General features: G+C 38.9%; 1 protein-coding gene across 8 annotated transcripts in view; it reads left to right on the top strand.

The window, feature by feature from the left end:
* The window catches only part of PATJ (PATJ crumbs cell polarity complex component), a 142,848-nt gene that overhangs the window by 3,765 nt on the left and 119,893 nt on the right, over positions 1-19,190 (top strand). For 6 of the 8 annotated variants that reach the window (XM_042873695.1, XM_042873694.1, XM_042873691.1 and 3 more), the window contains exons 2-13: positions 2,996-3,078; positions 4,236-4,291; positions 4,370-4,536; positions 6,158-6,349; positions 7,691-7,830; positions 9,545-9,743; positions 11,391-11,519; positions 13,055-13,267; positions 15,209-15,311; positions 16,982-17,073; positions 18,295-18,430; positions 18,677-18,769. In XM_042873695.1, coding sequence (XP_042729629.1) covers positions 4,270-4,291; positions 4,370-4,536; positions 6,158-6,349; positions 7,691-7,830; positions 9,545-9,743; positions 11,391-11,519; positions 13,055-13,267; positions 15,209-15,311; positions 16,982-17,073; positions 18,295-18,430; positions 18,677-18,769 — 1,486 coding nt within the window. In that variant the 5' untranslated portion in view covers positions 2,996-3,078; positions 4,236-4,269. The remainder of the gene's footprint in view (positions 1-2,995; positions 3,079-4,235; positions 4,292-4,369; positions 4,537-6,157; positions 6,350-7,690; positions 7,831-9,544; positions 9,744-11,390; positions 11,520-13,054; positions 13,268-15,208; positions 15,312-16,981; positions 17,074-18,294; positions 18,431-18,676; positions 18,770-19,190) is intronic. The other 2 variants (XM_042873692.1, XM_042873693.1) reach the window with 2 other exon arrangements.

A 19,190-nucleotide genomic window follows, 5' to 3' on the forward strand; every position in this document is an offset into this window, starting at 1 on the left:
CTACAGTGTTGTTGTTTTTTTAATCAGTACACAGCTGCTTGTAAGCTATATTATTTTTAATACCACAGGTTACAGTTGATGCTGCATTAGGACCATTTTAAGATTAAATTCACACTGAGAAATGCTGTTTTCTCTTACTTTTGCCGTTGCTTAGGTTGAAATTTTTCGAGTTAGAGATGTTCCCAGGACCGATGAAGATGAGCCGTGCACAAATCAGTCATTCCTTGTAACGGGGCTAGGAAAAATTACAGCTGCACCAGTGCAGAAAGGTGACTTTGGATCAGGATGTATCCTTGGCTGTTCCCTGCTCAGATGGCCCTGTAAGGAGCCTTTGAAAAATAGCAGCAGTTAGCACTTGTGTGGTGAGGACTTGAGGTGTTTAATGGCCCAGAAGGTTACAGTGACACTGAGACAGGATTTCCCCTATGAGCGCAGCTCTTGGAAGGATGCAGGTTGTTGGGGATGAAGCCATTGTAGTTGTTAGGTGAGAGGGGGCAAATGGGCAGAAGCATCTCCGTTGGCTATACCATGCCCTCCTTCAGCTCCCGGCAGAAAGCCCCTTGGTTTCGTCTCCCAGCAGCCTTCACAGGGCAAGTGCTTGTCAAGGCCACTGCCAGAGGTGCCGTGTTGCTCTGAGCCTGGGATGTGCCGGGCTGAGTGCCCCGTGGCAGCTCTGGGGGGTGATGGCAGGGGAAGACTTAAACCTTTCAGCTCTTCTGATGACCTCTGCTGGCACCAGCATGGGGGAATTCCTTTTTTCTTAGTTTGCTTTTGAAGGAGATCCAAGTCTTAGGATTTCATACAAAACCTTATGAAACTTTCCCGCTCCCTATGATGCGTTGAGTTCAGCTCTCAAAAGTGAAGACAGTAAAAACCCCGATGCATGCTGTGCTGAAGAGTGAGGGTTTTTTTCTGGTGTTACAAAACACTAAGCTTTCTGAAATTCATGATTTTCACAATGATTTTACGATTACACTGGGAGTTGTGACATGAATTTTGAACTTTGAGGTTTGCAGCTTTGTCTACCAATAAGATAAATAAGTGGCTGTAGAAATCTGAGAATGGAGTTGAGGAAGTTGAATGCAGAGTGGACAAACTGTTTTTAATAGGACAAACCATGGCATTTTGGTTTACTTCAAAATTATCACATAGGAATGGACCTCTTAATTTGTCAATAATCTGTTGGCACCCTGCTCAGCATGGGTATTTGGAAATTGGTTAATGATTATCTATCTGGGTCCTCAAACATAAACAGGGCTACAGTGGGTGGAGCTGTGTGCTTCTCTGGAGCCCAAACTTCGGTCTTAGGGACTTGTTCTCAATTACTTGAAAACTTGGAATTAGTTTGTATTCTCAGGGATCCCCTCACAGCAGAAGGAGCTGTCTACCTTAAAAATAAAGCACACTTTCCCCCTTCCCCCCCCCCCCCCCCCCCCCCTCCCCACTCTTTTTATGAAAGAAAGGAGAACAAAGAAACACTGAGAGTGGTTTTAACATATTGCAAGCTGTCTGGAGGCCAACTTTAATCACGAGGGATCCCAAAGTGCTGTGTAAACTTGAACTTTCCTGCTAACTGTACCTGAGGTCCACTTCAGCATCTGCTGTTCTGCAGTGGCTCTCAGCAGTGCTTTGGGGCAGCTCAAGCAGGAAGCTGATGCTTTCTTCAATGTATTTCTTTTTAATTTTATTTTACATTTTCCTTTTTTCACCTCCTTCTCCGGGGGGACTTCTGCACGTTAGATGGAGCCTAGATATCCTACGTACATTTTTCTGCTCTAGTTTTTCTTTCTTGGATCTGCACCCGTTGTCATAATTGCTATTGTTACACCCGCCGTAATGGAAAAAAGATTAATCTTGGAGACTGTCAGCGCGGCTCTTTGAGGCTGCCTTTGAATGACGCAGGCTATTTCTCATGGTACAGTTTGCCAGCGCAGCTGAGCTGCTGCAACTGCTAGCTGCTGCTGCAAGGTGCGGTCCTGTTCCCAGCCCCATCCCATGTGCTGTTGTTTGAGCACTAGGTGGGCAGGAGGCTCGGGCCCATCAAAATGTGGGGTGCTTGTTGGGTGTTTAACTCCCTGCTCCAGTTCACTGTGGGGTCGGATGAATGAGTGCAAGCCCAGGTGGGATGGGAAGGAGAACAAAATGCACGAAAGAAACTTTGGCTTCTTGGTTCCAGCTATCGGATGGGTACAATGTTGTCCAGTTGTCATTATTTCCTGCCATGCTGCATTTCTTTTCTGGGTTTAATCTTCACCCTGCTGCTGCTATAAAGGTGTTTCAAGTCGCTTTTCCTCATAGGAGTTCTTCTGTATCTCGCTGTTGTTGGTTTGCTTTATTTTTGACGTGAGGTGGGAAAACGGGGAAGTTATGTTGAGAATAAAGGGGAAAAAGTTATGTTGAGAATAAAGGGGGAAAAGTTATGTTGAGAATAAAGGGAAAAAAGTTATGTTGAGAATAAAGGGGAAAAGAAAACCCTTCATATTCCTGTTTCATTAAGATTTACACAGTATTTTTAGCTAAGGGGAAGTTTTGTCTTTTCACTTTAGGTGAAGACTCAGGGATATATAAGGAAAAGGTATTTTCATCTGTACTTCAGAATCAGATCTCAGTGCGGAATCAAAGGCTGCTGCTGTGTTGTTAGAAGTGTTTTATTTCAAATAGAAAAGGAAATAAAGCTGCAAAACTTACATAAGTTCAAATGCATTCCTGAAAGTCTTTTAGGAGTTGTGTGCCTCCTCAACCCCTCCTATGAATTTGATTTAAAGTGACCTCTTAAATCTGTTAATAGCCTTGCAAAGGGAATCATTTTGTTTGGCCCTGGGTGGAAACCATGCGAATCTGCTGAGTTCTGCAGGGATTCCTGTAGAAGCCAAAATTGCTTAGATACAGCAAAGTGTACCTAAATTTGAAACTGTGGTCAGTGACATACCACCTATATTATTTTTTTTTTCTTTCTTTTTCATCTGCTTAATTAATATTCTCTTCTCTATTGCAGTGTCCTCCTGGAACTCCAGACGTTTTCAGCTGGGACGTGGATAGCATCAGAGGAAGAGCTGAAAGGCTCAGAGGCTCTGCTGGGTGAGCAATGCACATATGACCATACTTGCTCTTGGACAGCAAGATTAACAAAGTAAATGTAGAGCTTTTTTTTCAGTAGAGATTTTTTTTTTTCCCCAAGTAATTCCAGATGTATATTATTCTGAAGTTACATTGTTACATACAGGACATAGTTTAAATTATGTAAACTGAGCTATTAAATGGTTGAGTTCTTTCAGAAGAGCTTGTACTAAGTGAAGAAATCTTGTTTCTTGTGTTTTTGATATAACTACCTTGACAGGTTTCAAAATGACAGGCTCCACATCAACATAATAACTTGCAAGTGAAAGTACAAATTTATCATCAGTGCTAATTGCAAGTCAGTTATTCTGCCATCTAGGCCTCAGCTGCAGACCTGTTCTCTTTTGCATTGCAGGGAGGGTGGGAAAGGATACTGTGTTCCTTCAAAGATTGTCTCAGACATAGGAAAGAGAAAGGCAAGCACGTGGACGAGGACAGAGTTTTCTCTCACCTGTTTGGCACCGAAGCTGTGATTAAAAAGATGTTGGGCTAGGAATTGAGTTAGCCAATTTGGGGCCTTAATGCTACACTGTCCTGTGAGTGGAGGGAACCTCATCATTTTATGGGAACTTCTTGAGGAGTTGTTAAAACAAGGTTTCACCTGTATTGGCATGTGGCAGGGCCAAGCTTTTGTGAGAACACTGCAAATAATTAAAGCAAGTGGAAGTGCCTATTATATATATAGGTTATATATATATAGGTATATAGGTATATATACTATATATAGGTATATATACGAAGATTTAGACTGTGTGTATATTTGAAAAGATGACAGTTCTAATGCTCTCACTCCAAATGATTTGGTTGAACATACCTGCTTCAATTTCTTTGACCAGTTTGTTGTTGTCTTTGTTTTATAACATGTATTATTCTTCATCTTTGAAAGAGTTGTTCATCTTCCTTTCCCAGTGTAAAAGAAGCAGCACACAGAACAAGGAGAAATTTTTTGAGTGTGCTGGGCTGCTCTGCAACTGGCTGAACTGGAAAGCTAACAGCAGTGTTTTTTAATTAATTTGGTTATAGTTGATATTTTATTGCTGCTTTTATTGACGTTCTACCTTAAAGTGTTCTACTCAAAGGTATCGTTTGTTTGTTGTTGTTGTTTTTATCTCATCTAGATTATTCTGAGTAATTCCAAAAATACCCTCCAACATGCCTGAAAACCCTGCTGCAGGTACGTAGTCTGAAAGTGAATAGTGCCAAGCGGTGGGAAACGAAGCTCCGTGCCTAACATAACTACTTTGTGGTGCAGATAAACAGCAGGTGCTGCAGATCATTGACCGTCTGCAAGCAAAACTGCGTGAGAAAAGAGATGTCCAACATAATGAGAACCTGTCTGTTCTGCGCAGCACGCTCAGGAGCCCTTTGTTTAACCAGATATTGACCCTCCAGCAATCCATCAAGCAACTGAAAGATCAAGTGAGTGTAGAATTACAGTTGTTGGTGTGATTCTAACTGTACTGAAGTTGGAACAGAACAGTCTGTGTAGGCGTGTATTGATGAGGACAGTCATTAATAAGCTGTGACTTGGTGCTGGCCTTTTTCTTGTCAAGCTGGTATTTACCAAGTCACTACTGAAGTGAGAAGTGATCTTACAACACTCTAGTCGTGGGGCAACATGCTTTGATAGGGATGTAGAAGAGTGAGATTCTGAGAAAAGCATCTGCGAAAGACATCAGCTCTAATATGAGTTCAACTGTGATCAGAAACTGAGATTCTTTGTTTTTCTCAGAAACTAAGTACTGTTTATCAGCTGACTTGCAGCACCTTCTCTCCTATCTATTTTTAATAGATATAGATTATTAGTCTGTAATTAACTGTCAGTTAATTGCTGCTGACTTGTACAGGAATGGTTATGATGCTTTGGAAAATAAAACGTAGAAAATCACCCTGAAGATGTGCCAAGCTCTGATGCTGACATATCCAAGCTAGCTTTAAAGTCAGTTAGGTGTGGCAGTAGAAGTGACTTGCATGGATTGGTTTACAATGCCAGTAGGTGCTTAGATCTTGTGGGCAAGGATGTTGATGACACCTCCACCATGCAGTTTGCCAAGTCAGGCATGGAAGCTTAACACTCAGGGACTAACTTGGCACACTCTATGCAACAGTAATCCCTGTCTTTGCAGTTACTGAACCTGTCCAGCTGTAGATACGGTGGGGTAGGTCCCAGGAGAATGGAGCCACCGTGCTGTCATTGCTAAATACATTGCCAGTACTGCTGCCTGGATGGCATATAGTGGCTCTGCCATTCATACTTGTCTTCTTCCCTTGTTTGCATTGTTGGAGCATCTGTTCCCATCTTCCAAATCTTGAGTGCACGTCTGCAAGCTGTTAAAAGTGAGCAAAAATCCAAATCTAGGATCGTGCATCCTAACTGTGGAGTAATGGATTTTTTTATCCAGAATGCTCAGGCTTAGTATGTCTAAAAAATTAGGTTTTCTCATAGTTTTTTCTTAAGCTTGTCCCCTTTGAAAACTTCCGTTCAGGAGGGGAATTTTTTGGTTTACTTTGTTGCACTGGGAGTGATTCAGCTTTTCTACCAGACTGAAAATTGAACTGCCAGTTGTAGCAGTGGTAGCGTGTTCAGTAGTTAGCTTGTGCCCTAGGCTCTCTCTGTACAGACCAGGCATTTGAGTGGTTAAGTGACTCTTAAAATTTGTGATCCTTGTGTGAAAACTGTCTGAATTTGCCTGCCACTTCCACCAGTGTTGGAGTGCCTCTTTAAATATCAGGGAGAAATGAGGAGGATGGGCAAAAGTAGTGAAGAAGAATGGTAGAACTGACAAAAACGTGTAGAGTAGAAACAGAAACAGCTGAATCATTTAGGGAACATTCCTTTCTGTAAAACAGTTTGAAGTTGGTATGCTAGCTTGATTATAGTTTACACCTTAACATTACCTAAATTATACAGGTGAGTACCTTTGTAAGAATATGGATATATAAATGTGTGTGTCTTTGTCAGCCTTCACTCAAAATTATGTACGTTGAAATCTGTGTTCGTTTTTGAAAGTTTTACTCCATCTCTGTTCATTTTTAACAGCTCAATTACATGCCACCTGACCGGTCAGTGGATTTTGATTTTACTAAGAGAGGACTGCTGGTATTTGCTGACAAATCAGTTACTGCTGGAAATGTGTGTAAACAGAGCAGTTTACCGGAACCCAGAGCATCTACCTTCATTCCAAACCTGGGGGTTAATGAGTTCAATACAATCATCCAACAGATGGCAAAGGTAAGGCTCTTAGGTTCAGTCAACCAGGCTTTAATGTCAAATCATGCAAAATCTTGCATGATTTGGAGTACTGTTTTGTTCTATATCCTGGAGTGTGATGCAACCTAAGCCTACAGAGGTACCAAGGGCTCTTTTTTCTTGTCCCCTGTGAAAGACAATGTCAACAATGGAAAGTATTTTCTTTGCCATTTTTTGATTTTCTACCCAGCACACCGATGTAGAAATGAAGTCTCAGTTGCCAGAACACTTTTTTTTTTGGTATTGGATGACACTTAATTGAAAATGGATGTTTTCTGCAGAAACTTGTTTTGATGGAAAGATTTTTTATCAAGTACATTTTGAATTGGAAATGTACCAGCTTTGTTGATATATGAACAGTGCAAATGATTAAAAGAGCTGGCATGTAATATTTTATTTAACTCTTCATTTAATATGTCTCAACTTTGCCAGACAGATGCTGATTTCATTAACATGATGTAGCATGTACCAGATGCTTATGGAAGTCGTACAGGTGCAGACATCTACCCATGTGCAATTGGCATTTATACCATGAGTGCATTGTTCTGTGTTACTTTGAGCCATTAATTTAATTGGTTAGTCGTGCCTTTCTATATTAAGTAACTGTTGCTAATTGACTACCTTAATGTAGCTGTAATATTTTCAGCATAACTCTTCTTGTTAGCATGTCATTAACTCATCTGATAAAAGATTTAACAGTAAAGGCTGCACATTATTTTGGATAAAACAGCTGTGATAGAAATGCTTTCTCTAAGTAACGCTTCCCAGTAAACAGCCCCAGAAATTATGTGTTTGAACTGAGAAGCAGGCAGTTGCAAAAGCAGAGTTTTGTTGTTGTTTTGATTTTTTTTGTCTAGTTTGCATTACCTGTGAAGTTGCAGGAATGAGAAGGAAATTAATTTCTTTATTTAAAAGCTGCAATCTTTTGAGCGTGTACCTAAAAATCAGCATTAAAAGCTAAGGGAGCCAAAAGACAAGTAATTTAGTTTAACTGTGCAGCATTTCCAGAAACCCCAAATATATTGCTATAAACAGCACTTTGTTCATAGTTTTCATCCAGTTTGGAATTCATCTCATAATGTGAATGAAGTGTGAAAGCAGCTCTTAAATTCCCTGAGGTTTCAGAATCTCAGAGTGCTCACATATCCAATACTCTGCTATATTAAAAATAATAAATGGAGGAGCTTTTATACGAATAACATATTTAGTATTTTGCCTTTGTTTAGTCTTAGGAGGGGAATAATTCTCCTGGTGCATGAATTTTGAACTAGCTCATTCTATTGCATTAAAAATTAGTTAATCAGTTTTTTTCTGTTTTACTAGGGGAGACAAATAGAATCAATAAAGATTGAAAAGCCTTCTGTCGGAGGTCTCGGATTTAGTGTTGTTACCCTTAAAAATCACAACTCAGGAGAAGTTGGTATCTTTGTCAAAGAAGTTCAGCCAGGAAGCGTGGCTGGCAGGTGAGATCTTTATAATTGGAAAAATTGCAGCAATTCTGTAAAAAGAGAAGGCCTGATTTTTGCATTGGTGGCTGTCAATGCTAACGTGTTTGTTTGGGTTATCTGGTGGGATACTTTGGTGGTGGTATCTCGAGTTCTGGCTTTGCAGCTAAACAGACTCATGTTTTGAGGATCAGATTTTCAGATGAGTTTCAAATATCCATGCTGTTCACAAATGGAATTTCCAGAAAACATGACTCACTTAAGAGAATCTTGAGTGCTGATTGAAAAACAAAGGCAGCCTGGAAAAGAGTACGAGGAAAATAAAAACTAGTCTCTGGATTTTTATTCATTGTATTACTGAAAGATTTTTTTCCCCCTTGCTTCTTTATTTATGTGCCTATGACAGTGCTCTATTTATAGTTGGGCTTACTGCACGTTTCCTGTGTAAATTAAGATCCAATCCTTCCAGCAGATCCCTGCACAGATGTCATCATAGAACCGAGGCTTCGGGCAGTTTTTTCTGTATTATCTGTGAGTTCTCACCCAAAAACAAAAGACAGAGCAATCCTGGAAAAACAAAATGATTGTAAAACCACAAGAGTTGGCATGAGACAAATGCAGTGCTTGGAATTATGTTTAAAGAAAATGTGTCTAGATTACAAGTCACTGGTGTCACTTTTTAAATAACACATGTCAGGAAGTGCCAACGCAGGATGACAAAGAGAGTGGGGAGAGGTTGGAATGATAATGGCTATGGGCCCACAGAGAACACACCAGAGAACACTTGCAAGAAAAGCATATTAGGCTCTTTCAAAGTGGAGACAGATGGACTGATCTGGATGTCAAAGGAGGGTGAATATCTCACTTTAGGATTTGATGACCTGCTGCTCACTTTCTTTGATGAGAGTCTGAAATATGGCGAATGCCTGAAGAAAGGCGTTTCAGGAAAACATCTTAAATGTGGCACGACAATAATGAACTTGAAGTGCATTAGTTAAGATGTACAGCTATATTGTTTTGGAGGTTTCAGAAATCTCTCCAGCATGTTTCACGTTTTGGTTCTGAGATGAGATCTCCTGGAGCCTTTTTTGGATTCCTACAGAGCTTTGAAGGCAGTGTCTGTCTATGTAACAGTTTGGTCTCGTGCTCAGAATGAATATTTAACAAAGCAGAGAAGTGATGGTTTCTGTCTTGTCACAAATCGAAATTCATCACTCAGATAAATTAACTGTGAGATTTATATTATCTTAAGGTATGATGTAACTTGAACTGTCTGCTGCCTGAAGAAAGTTTGATGTCTGAGTTTTGATAATATAATTTTTGAGTAAAATATAAATATGCAGCTTGACCATCTTTAGGATCAGACGATGGTATGAAATAATATTGTAGCCTGAGCTGTGGACACTTAGATATAATGTCGTGTGATGCTAAAAGTAATGAAGAATAGTTCCTAGTTTGCTGTATAACTGCAACTTTTTTTTTTGTCCTATAGTTTAACATCATCAAGAAAGTGAGGAGATTTAATTGAATTTTAATAGTCGAAGGAAAAAATTGTCTAAACTTGCATACTGTGATAAAGTTAGGACAAACTTTGGCTGGGCAGTTCAGCACGATGTGTATTCATGTCATTTGTAAGTTGAAATCACTCTAATGAGTAGATTTTTTTAATGTAAACTTTGCATGGGAAGTCACTGTGCTGCATTTTGAGATTTCTTTTAATGTTTTTGTTAAGGGATCAAAGACTAAAGGAAAATGACCACATACTGGCCATTAATTGCACCCCATTGGATCAGAACATTTCTCATCAGCACGCTATTGCTCTCCTCCAGCAATCCACGGGATCTTTGCATCTGGTTGTTGCTAGGGAGCCAGTTCAAGGAAACAGCAGAACTTCGCCTGTCTCACTGAGTGATACAAATCCACCTGGGACTGTAAGTTGCTGTAATACAGTCAAAATCAGATTTTGAACTATGCTGGATGCCTTTTTTTTTTTTTTTTTTTTTTTGTAGTTTTAAGTGTTTTACATACAGGGTTTGGGGATTTTTTTTTTAATCATGTTTTGTCTGTAGGGACATTTGGTTTAGAGATCATGCAGTAAGTATAACACTTCCATTGCAAAGCTGCATGAAGTTGTTACAAAATAGGTCCTGGGTTTTTATGTGCTAGAAGTTTTAGTAAATCAACATATTCCTAGCAGCAGGGGCTGTTCAGCATAGTCTGGATAAAGTGTTTTATAAGTGTACCCAGCTGAAAAATGCTTGCACTCAGCAATTATGCTCTGATTACATCTTAAAAGACTGTAAACATAACCTATCGTGAGCGTATCGAGTGCTTGAAATACCAGAACCAGTGTAAACTTAAATTGCTCAAAACCAAATGCCTTGCCTTTGTGGGTTTCTGAAAAATCTGCTGAAGAACCTATCCATTCACTTTTTTTATCTTCTTCTTTAATCTACAGATTTCATTCATTGTGAACCCTTTTGTTGTCTTTAACAAGGAGTGATTGTCACTCAGATCTAATAAGCTAAGGCTGAGCTTGCATCTGTGTTCAAGCCATATGGTCCAGGTGGCTTCATTGAATTTGGTTGAAGTGCACACCTAAATCCAGGGTTTGCAATATTGGAATCTTAATTTATTATGCTAGCAGGTTTTGATGAAAATCTGGTTAAGAGCAGTGTTTTTCCTTATTCTCAGTAATTATTTCCCTTGTGATTATTACAGAGGTAGTGAAATCTGAAGGTTTTAGTGCGTAATCAATATTGTTTATTGCACTGAAAATTTTAAAGAATTAAACTTCAACTGCTTTTTCATTGAAAGATCTGCACTGAACAGACTAACAAAATAAAATACAAATATATATCTCTACAGGGGGTCTTTAAACTCCTTTTATGATATTTAACTGGCTTTGGCAAAGACTTTCAGTATGCTAATAAATCCTTTATTCACAGAAGACTTAAATCTGCCTACTTTGCTCCATTTTGGTTTCTATGAGATATTAATCTGACAGAAACACTGCCTGCGTTTGGGTTACTTAACAGCTTTGTTATTTTCAGATTGTCTTGTAGAACATAAGGTCATCGTACAGCGTAGCTTAGAAACATGCTTCCAATTCAGCATGGAAGAATTGATACTGCACTAATAATTCAGCATGTACTGTGTTGTTTGGAGTGTGTGAGTGACATAACAGATAGAAGAATTTGGGCAACGCTAAGTGAAAACTAGGCCAGTAAAAGCTTCTGGACTGTTTTTCTGCTTGCAGTATTCTTGATTTCTGAAACACTGGAAGGATAGTTTTCATTTTGGCTGAAAATCTTAGAATTACTTCTTCTTAGTCAAGCTTTTTCCTAGTATCCTGTTATGAAAGTAAAGGACAAAGTGTATGCTTAATAAGAGATGAGAAAATCCCACTGCATATTTATAAGGAAATGAATCCAATGGAAGAAAAATCCAAGAGATCTCCAGTAAGTGGCAAAGAGAGAAGAGGTGCTTTGATTTTTTTTCTTGTTGCTGGTACAGGTGAAACTGAGAGACGTTAAAGATGGACTGAAATTAAAGTCTTCTCTTCTTATTAATTGCAGATTCGTTGGGGCCACGTTGAAAACGTTGAGCTGATTAACGATGGCTCGGGATTAGGCTTTGGAATTGTAGGAGGAAAGCTGAGTGGTGTAGTTGTAAGAACCATTGTTCCTGGAGGATTAGCAGATCGGGTAATTTGTTATATTATGTCACTTCTTATTTGATTGCAAAGTATAATTAACTGCTTTTGACAGCCTTAAAATAAACTAGTATGCTTAAACAAAAGGAAGCTGATAGCATCAAAGTCTGAATGCCAACATATACTTTGTAAATAAATATGTTGAAGATATGATTGAGGAAAAAGTCCGCACCTGATACAAATTAAGTTGTTTCTCAGATGTGCTTTGGCTTATACAACATTGTTGAACATGCAGAAATGCTAAGAAGTTGTCTAACCTTCTGATAGTTTCAGCACTTCTGATACTTTCTGCAAGACTTTCTGAAGTTTCTGATATCTTTTAAAGTTGTGTAAGTTTGATTTGCAACTTTTGATTGCCAGTCTTGAAACATCCAGCACTGAGTGTTGCTACATTTCTGGGGTAGAACACATGCAAGATCTGGATTTCTAATGTGAATTTGGTCATGAAAAGTTGTTGCATTGAGAACTGGAGCCCATGTAGTCCATACAGTCAAGACCCAGTAGCATATAAAAGAATGTATGTTCTATTAAATTACTTCCTCTAGTATAGGATGGAAACAAAAACTGGAGGTTCGGGAAGCTTTAATGGAAAATGCTGGCTCTTATTTTACTTACTTTCCTAAACCTGACATGTATATATGAGTATTTTTTAATTATTGTGTAGCACCTGTTTTGCTGTAAGGAATAAAGTGTCTTGGCTACAAATGAAGCATGTAAGTTAAGAACTCACCACATCATTCTCAGCTGAATGAGACATCATTAAGAACATGTGAAATAATGAGTGCATATATATATGTTAAAATTGGATGGATTTGTAAATGAGTTTGAGTTAGTCCTGGAAATAACTCCACTATGATTGCTATATAAATCAGTGCACCTAAGATGGTAGGGCTGTGCTGATCAATACCAGCTGAGCATTTGGTGCTATGAATGCTTGCTTATACTAGGAGTGATGATGTGGGCCATGAATTATAATCATCACATGAAAGATGGTTTGTGTGTGTGCAAAGCCCTGTTACCTTCAGTGGAGTTACTCGCTTGAGTTGGAGCCGGTCGTGTGAAAAAAGAATTGCCAAGTTAGTACAGAAGCATTATTAGCAACTTTAAATTCTAACCCCTGTTCTGTGCAGTTTATTCCAGGAAACTGCAGTATGTAACAGCCTATAAGATTATATATTTTGGGGTTGGAACTGTATGTCTTTGAGATCCCTTCCAACCCGAGCCATTTTATGATTCTAAAATGTTGTTGCCCTTCTTTTCCTAAATAAGAAAAGCAGCCATTTCCTTAGGAACAGTGGTATTCAACCTGTGCATATCTTAGTTTTGAAAAGCCTGATTTGCCATGGTTTACTGCTGTGGGAAAAACAGCACTTCATATTTTGAAAACATCCTTGAATTACTTTATATGTTACGATGATGGTCAGCCTGATTGTGTTCTGTCGTATTGGCTATCATGAAAATTTCCATAGGCAGTTTCAGCTTTTACATCCTGAAAAAAATTTTTTGCAATGTTATTTATGTTTGAAGGATGGGAGGCTGCGAACTGGAGATCACATCTTACAGATTGGAGGGACCAACGTGCAGGGAATGAGCAGCGAGCAAGTCGCCCAAGTGCTGAGAAACTGTGGGAATTCTGTTAGGATGGTTGTTGCGAGAGACCCGAAGTGTGAGATTACAGAGAGTCCACCAGCTCCTGCGAGCTGGCCAGTCAGTGCACTGCCTTCATTTCAGAATGGAAATGTAAGTATCTGATGTCTGCTGATGGGTTTTGTTTTTTTTTTTTTTTAAGTATGTTTGTGGCTTGGGACCAGAAAGGAGGGGAACAGAGAGCATTTTTGACACCTGAAATGCTTCTCCTCATTTTCCAGTTCTTATATTTATATACTTAAGTGATCATTACTTTAGCTCCATCTTCTGTGATTTCCTCCTTGTTTTTAATGTTATTAATGCCCCTAATCTTGGGATCAAAATGACCGCCTGTGTGGAATTTATTTCAAAGCATTCACTTAATTATCAGGGCCATGAATGTTATCAATAAATGGTGCTTCTAGTTCTCCTGTTTCATGAATTACATTTTTTTGCTAATCAATCATTTGTAAGAGGATTTAAAACCTTGGTGTGAATTTCCCTAGTCTGAAAGCCAGAGTGCCATGGCCAGACCAGAATTATTCAGCACTAACATCTTTTTATGAAGCATAAGTGTGATGTTTTCATAGTCTACACTACTGTCTGTGATAGGAAATATATCTAAAAATTTTGAAACTTGTTTTAGCAAATCTTAACATGGTCATATCAAAGTCTCTTGTTTTTGAAGTCATTCTTTTCAGTTTTGAGTAATTAAAATCAACAAATGCTACACTAAGTGTACAGTAGGTCTTGAAACATAAACAAAGCTGTGCTTGTGCACCATCTGCTACTCCTGTGCTGCTTAGATTTAGGTGTAGAATCTCAGTAGCCTTTTCTCCCTTAACTAGTTTTCTGAATATGAGTGAAGTGAGTGAATTCTTTAGAGCCCCATCTTTAAAGGTCAGACTAGCAGTCATGTTGTTAGAAACTCACCTTCTTGCTTACTGGGCAGTCACTGCAAAGGCAGACATCAGCTTGGGGCGAAGTGCGTACCTTGCATCTCTTTGGGCTCCTGTGGCTGCAGCTCCTTTTATTGGAAGCATAGTAGGAATTTGGAGTGGCAGAGAAATGGAATGGGTAGTCTGCATACCTTAAGGCTAGAGTCTTAAATGCGGGCCCCTCTCATCAAATACTCTGTTCTTAAGAAAATAATGACAGAAATTCATAATCAGAGGAGCTATGAAGAATTACTTTCTAGCTCTATCATATTTTCTGAGGCCTGTGCTATGTAAAAACTTGGCCCAAGTTTTGTTTCCGGTACAAAATACTGTTTTTGTGTTCCTTGCCACAAAGAAGGACCTGTATGTACTAATTGATTGTTATCATTGTCGATGAAGCAACCTTTCTAAAGACTGATTTTTGATATGGTTTTGTGGTTTGGAGTGTAGCATAAAAACAAAGAATAAGCTCAGGCACCTGCATGGTCACGCATAGCTGCATTTAAGAAGGCAACTGCTTCTGTTAGTACAAGTGTGTCTACCATGTGTATGTGTGATTGCCTTTCTTTAAGGACATCAAACCTACCTCTGCTTTGAAATCCCTTTTCTGTTGCTCCTCACTTCCTTAGCATCGCTGTTTTCTGACAGGAATGTGTGATGTGATAAGCCTGCATATTTATCCCAGTTTTGTGACTTCTTAACTGTCCAGCAGAAACAGCTTGCACAAGTGGATTTGTGACACTTCTTATCAGGAAAGGCGAAGGTGTTTAAGATTTCTGTTGACTTTTGGGGTTTACTGGGAAGTCTGTTATTACCAAATGGCAGTGGAATCCAAGGGCCTTAAGCAGCCTAATGACAACTTTTGTTTTCAATGAAATATGGATATTATATGTCTGTCAAGTATGTGGGGAAATAGTGGCAAAGAATTTTGAAAGCAATTAATGACTTTGGGTGAGACGTTGAGAAAGTCCTGGACGTTTCACCTTTGCAAGTGTAAAACCTCCTAAAATAGGAAAATCGATATCACTGCTCGCTTATGAAGATCTTAACCTGCAATACACTATTGGTACTGAGAAACTGGCTTTTTTTTTTTAACTGCCTTGTGCTTTATTTGTAGGATAATACTGCTCTTTTTGAGACCCATGATGTTGAACTTATAAAAAAGAACGGGCAAAGCCTGGGGATAACAATTGTTGGATATGCTGGAGCATGCGATGTAGGTGAGTTCTATGAGGTTTAGTCAAGTCCAGGACAGGAGCTTTTCAAATGCTCTTTATTCACTGCACATCAAATGGAGAGCACTTCTTTGAAACAGTATAACCTACAAAATCTATGAAGATGATGTTTAAAGAACTTGCTACAAAGTGAAATTGAGCCATAGATTTTTTTAGAGTTGTAATTATCTTATTAAATGGCTCCCACTTGACTGCTGGACTGTGGATCTTACACCTTTGTGTTGTTACTGTGTTAAACTGTAACAGGGAGTTCCTGCTTATGCAGGCTGCCTACAGTATTCCTTGCTTTGCCCTGTGATACCTTTCACATTTCAGATGGAACGTTTTAAGAAGAGTTTAAAAAACAGAGAATTGCACGTCTCCAGTTTGCATCTGTTTTTGAATGACATCTTCAGTACGTCCAAAATAGCTCAGCGTGCACTTTCATTTATTTAATGAATTGTAGGTTTTAGAATAGACATGATCAATCGGATTAAATAGTCCATTTCTCTGCCAGGCAGGGGGTACAGAGATTCTCAGATGAGTGTGATGTGTATGCCACTATCACAGGGTGATTTGTGACTCTTTGGTGGATGAGTGTTTCTGTACCTAAACTTAGGGAACAGCTAAAAATACCTTTGCTAAGATATTTTTTCCCCTTTTAAGACTGGATGACAGCTTTAATGTGAACTGTTGGTTTCACAAATGATAGAATCTTCTCATAGCACTTGATAAAGTATGCTGGGAATGTGATGCAGGTAGGATTGCGTTACTGCTCTCTTGATTGCCAGGGCATACTGTGGGCTTGCTGTTGAGGAATCTCAGGCTGGTGTGGTGGGTGCTGAGGACTGGGTCAGGGAGGCAAAGAGAAAAGGTGGGTTTGTAGTGGCAGCAGGGGAGATTGCTGAGCGTGGAGAAGTCGTGTTGGACAGATATCAGAGGAACTTTAGTGTTGACAAAAAGATGGATGAAGTGCCAATATGGTTAAAGATCAGCTTTTTTTTTTTTATATGGGGACTGTGGGGAGGTGGTGGAAGGGAGAAGTTACTATTTCAACTGGTGATTATACTATTGTGGATTTGTTAGTTGTGGGTTTTTTGTTGCTTTTTTCTTTTTTTACTTTCCTACATCTAATTAGAAGTTAAAATTAATAATCAAACTTCAAACATGACAAAGGACAGCTTTTCTGATTACCATGTTTCCCTTTTTTTTTTCTTTTTAAATCCTTTTTCATTAAGACTTAAAGGACTAAATTCTTTAGCTAGAAGAGGATGATTGAAGTCTTGATCAAAGTACTTAAGCACATACTTTACTTTTAGCTTGGGTAGTCCTGTTGAAATCAAATGCAGCATGGATTTATGTGATTGTGGTTTAAGGCCCATGAAATGAATGAATCCATGGAGGAGGTGGCCTTCTGTGAGCCACTTCTAAGAAAAAATATCAAAGTCAGCATATAGGTTGTGTGCTGCTTGTGCCACTGCTAGTTATTTCCTTCAGATGTCCTCAGTTACTCCATGTCGTGCTGTGTAAAGTGGTCATGTGCAAATGTTGGTTGTTTGCAGCATTGTAGCTGTGTGGACAACTGCGCGAGAAATGCTGTAGTTAAAAAAGCTTAATAAGGAAATAAATCAGGTTATCTTAATGACTTGTTTCCCTTCCTCCCTTGTCACTGCCAGCAGAATCCTCAGGGATTTTTGTGAAAAACATAATACCTGGCAGCGCTGCTGACCACAATGGCCAAATTCACGTTCATGACAAAATTGTTGCTGTAAGTAAAATATTCTGCTTATGTACTGTAAACTGATGGTCCATTTCACGTCTCAGCATTGAAAGAACAACTTACTAGAGACTTTCTAAAATTAATTAAGCCTTCTCTGCTTTGTAAAGTAAGAATTTGTTTAGGTAGAATAGATGAAACATCTTAAAATGTTCCGTTTGAATTTTTACAGCAATGAGCTTCGGCTTTCTGTGGTTAAAATATTTTTTGTCGTTGTTCAAGTAAGTATTAAATGGTAGTTAACTATCAAAGAGGCAGGCATTTGGATTAAAATGTTTGAGTGGAGAATCTTGGCTTTTGGCCTAAAGTAAAGATGAGAAGCATTAGCTTCTATTGAATTCAACGGGATTTGAGGGTAGTTAAGATTTTGCAAGATGCAGCACACTTTATGATCTTAATTAGTGTGTAGAATACTGTGGATACAATCAAAATATTAATAGTCACAAGTAATATTTGAAAGCCCAGAATTTATCTGTAGAAAACTTGAAAGCTTTGAATAGGACTGATTTGAATAATGGGCAATATTGCATTCACAGAACAAGCAGGAATGAATCGCACGATCTTTTTATTTCCAGAAATAACATTTATGATCTAAAAATGCTCTTTGCAGTCGTGTGCTGTACCAGGACCTTCCCAAGTCAGCTTCTCCTTTACGAAAGTGAAATTTTGATATCAACTTCAGCTTTTATCTGCTGTTTGCAGGTGAAGCCCCTATAGATGTGTGATGTAACAACAAGAGTATACAGTAATCTAACTGTAAATTGAAACATCTGAATTTGTTTATTAATTAAGCTGTTCAAAGTTGATTATACAGTTGTGTACATAGGGCTGTGTGCAGTATGCTAGCAGTGATTCTTAACTGAAAAGATGTCTAGGTTGACTATTCTTGCTTCATCCGTGATGCTTTTCAAGTTGTTCTTTGCAAATTAAAAGAAAAAATCGTAGGGAGAAATCAGTGCACACTTAGAATAGCAATCTCCTGTTTTATTGTTGGCCCATGAACACAAGAGAAACTACTGCTGTGTTTCCTTTCAAAATGCATTTTGAAAATTTTGTCCAATCAGTGAAATGTAACTGTTTTCATGAGATAGCTTTTGCAAAATCTTGGGTGAATAACCTTGTAACATCTGCACAAAATAATGTGGACATCCCTTAAAATGTACGGTACAGCATAAGCATGGGATGTGACAACTGCTATATGATGTGATTTAGGTTGATGGAGTTAATATACAGGATTTTACCAACCAAGAAGTGGTAGAGACGCTGCGTAACACCGGGCAGGTTGTACGCCTCACCTTGCTCAGGAGGAGGCCTTCGACTGGTTCTTCAGAAAGATGTTCAGATAAAGGTAAGACTTTTCTTTTCCCCTCCCTTTTTCAGTAACTGATTTATCTGCTGAATTTACAGTGACTTAATCTAACAACTAGGACTAAGTCCCACGTGATTCTAGATTTGGTAAGGGCTTACTGTAGAAGGTGAAATACTCCTATGTAACCAAAACGCAAACAAAAATGGCAGAAAAAGAAGTGTTGTTACTTCTTCATATGTTTTGCAGGATCTGTCTGATTTATTTTTTTCCCATCTATTTTCACAGTGCTGCCAAGTGTTCCAGCTTTAGCATCTTCTGGAGCTTTAGGGACTGAAACTAATGTGGACAGTAGGAATGAGGAAAACCAAAAACAAAAGGGTAATTTTCAAAATGGAACTAAGCAGATTCTGCATAAATCAGGTGGATAGAATGTCTCACAGTGTTTCTTCTAAGTCTTTGAAAAAGCCTTTAACCTAGTTTCAATACTGATTATCTGTCATGGCCTGTGTGGTCTTCAGTCTTTGTTCCGTAGGGCCTTTTATTCAAGTCCTTTTTGAAGTAAAGCATTACCTGTTAGATCTATCAACTCCTTCGCCCAACCTCATACCCCAAAAGTAACACTGTCCACAGACTTGCTGGCATGTTGGTAGATAACATCCATGGATGTTACAGCCCTTTCAGGACTATAGAATGAATCCCGTCGGCTCTGTACAGCTGAATTGCTCCAGCTCACTTGCTCTTCTTTCTGTCCATGATCTTTCTCTGATGATGTGAGCTGTCCTGCCTGCAGTCTTCTGAC

The sequence above is a fragment of the Lagopus leucura genome, unplaced genomic scaffold (genome assembly GCF_019238085.1).
Source record: "Lagopus leucura isolate 7727_CA_CO unplaced genomic scaffold, USGS_WTPT01 Super-Scaffold_100009, whole genome shotgun sequence".
NCBI lineage: Eukaryota > Metazoa > Chordata > Aves > Galliformes > Phasianidae > Lagopus > Lagopus leucura.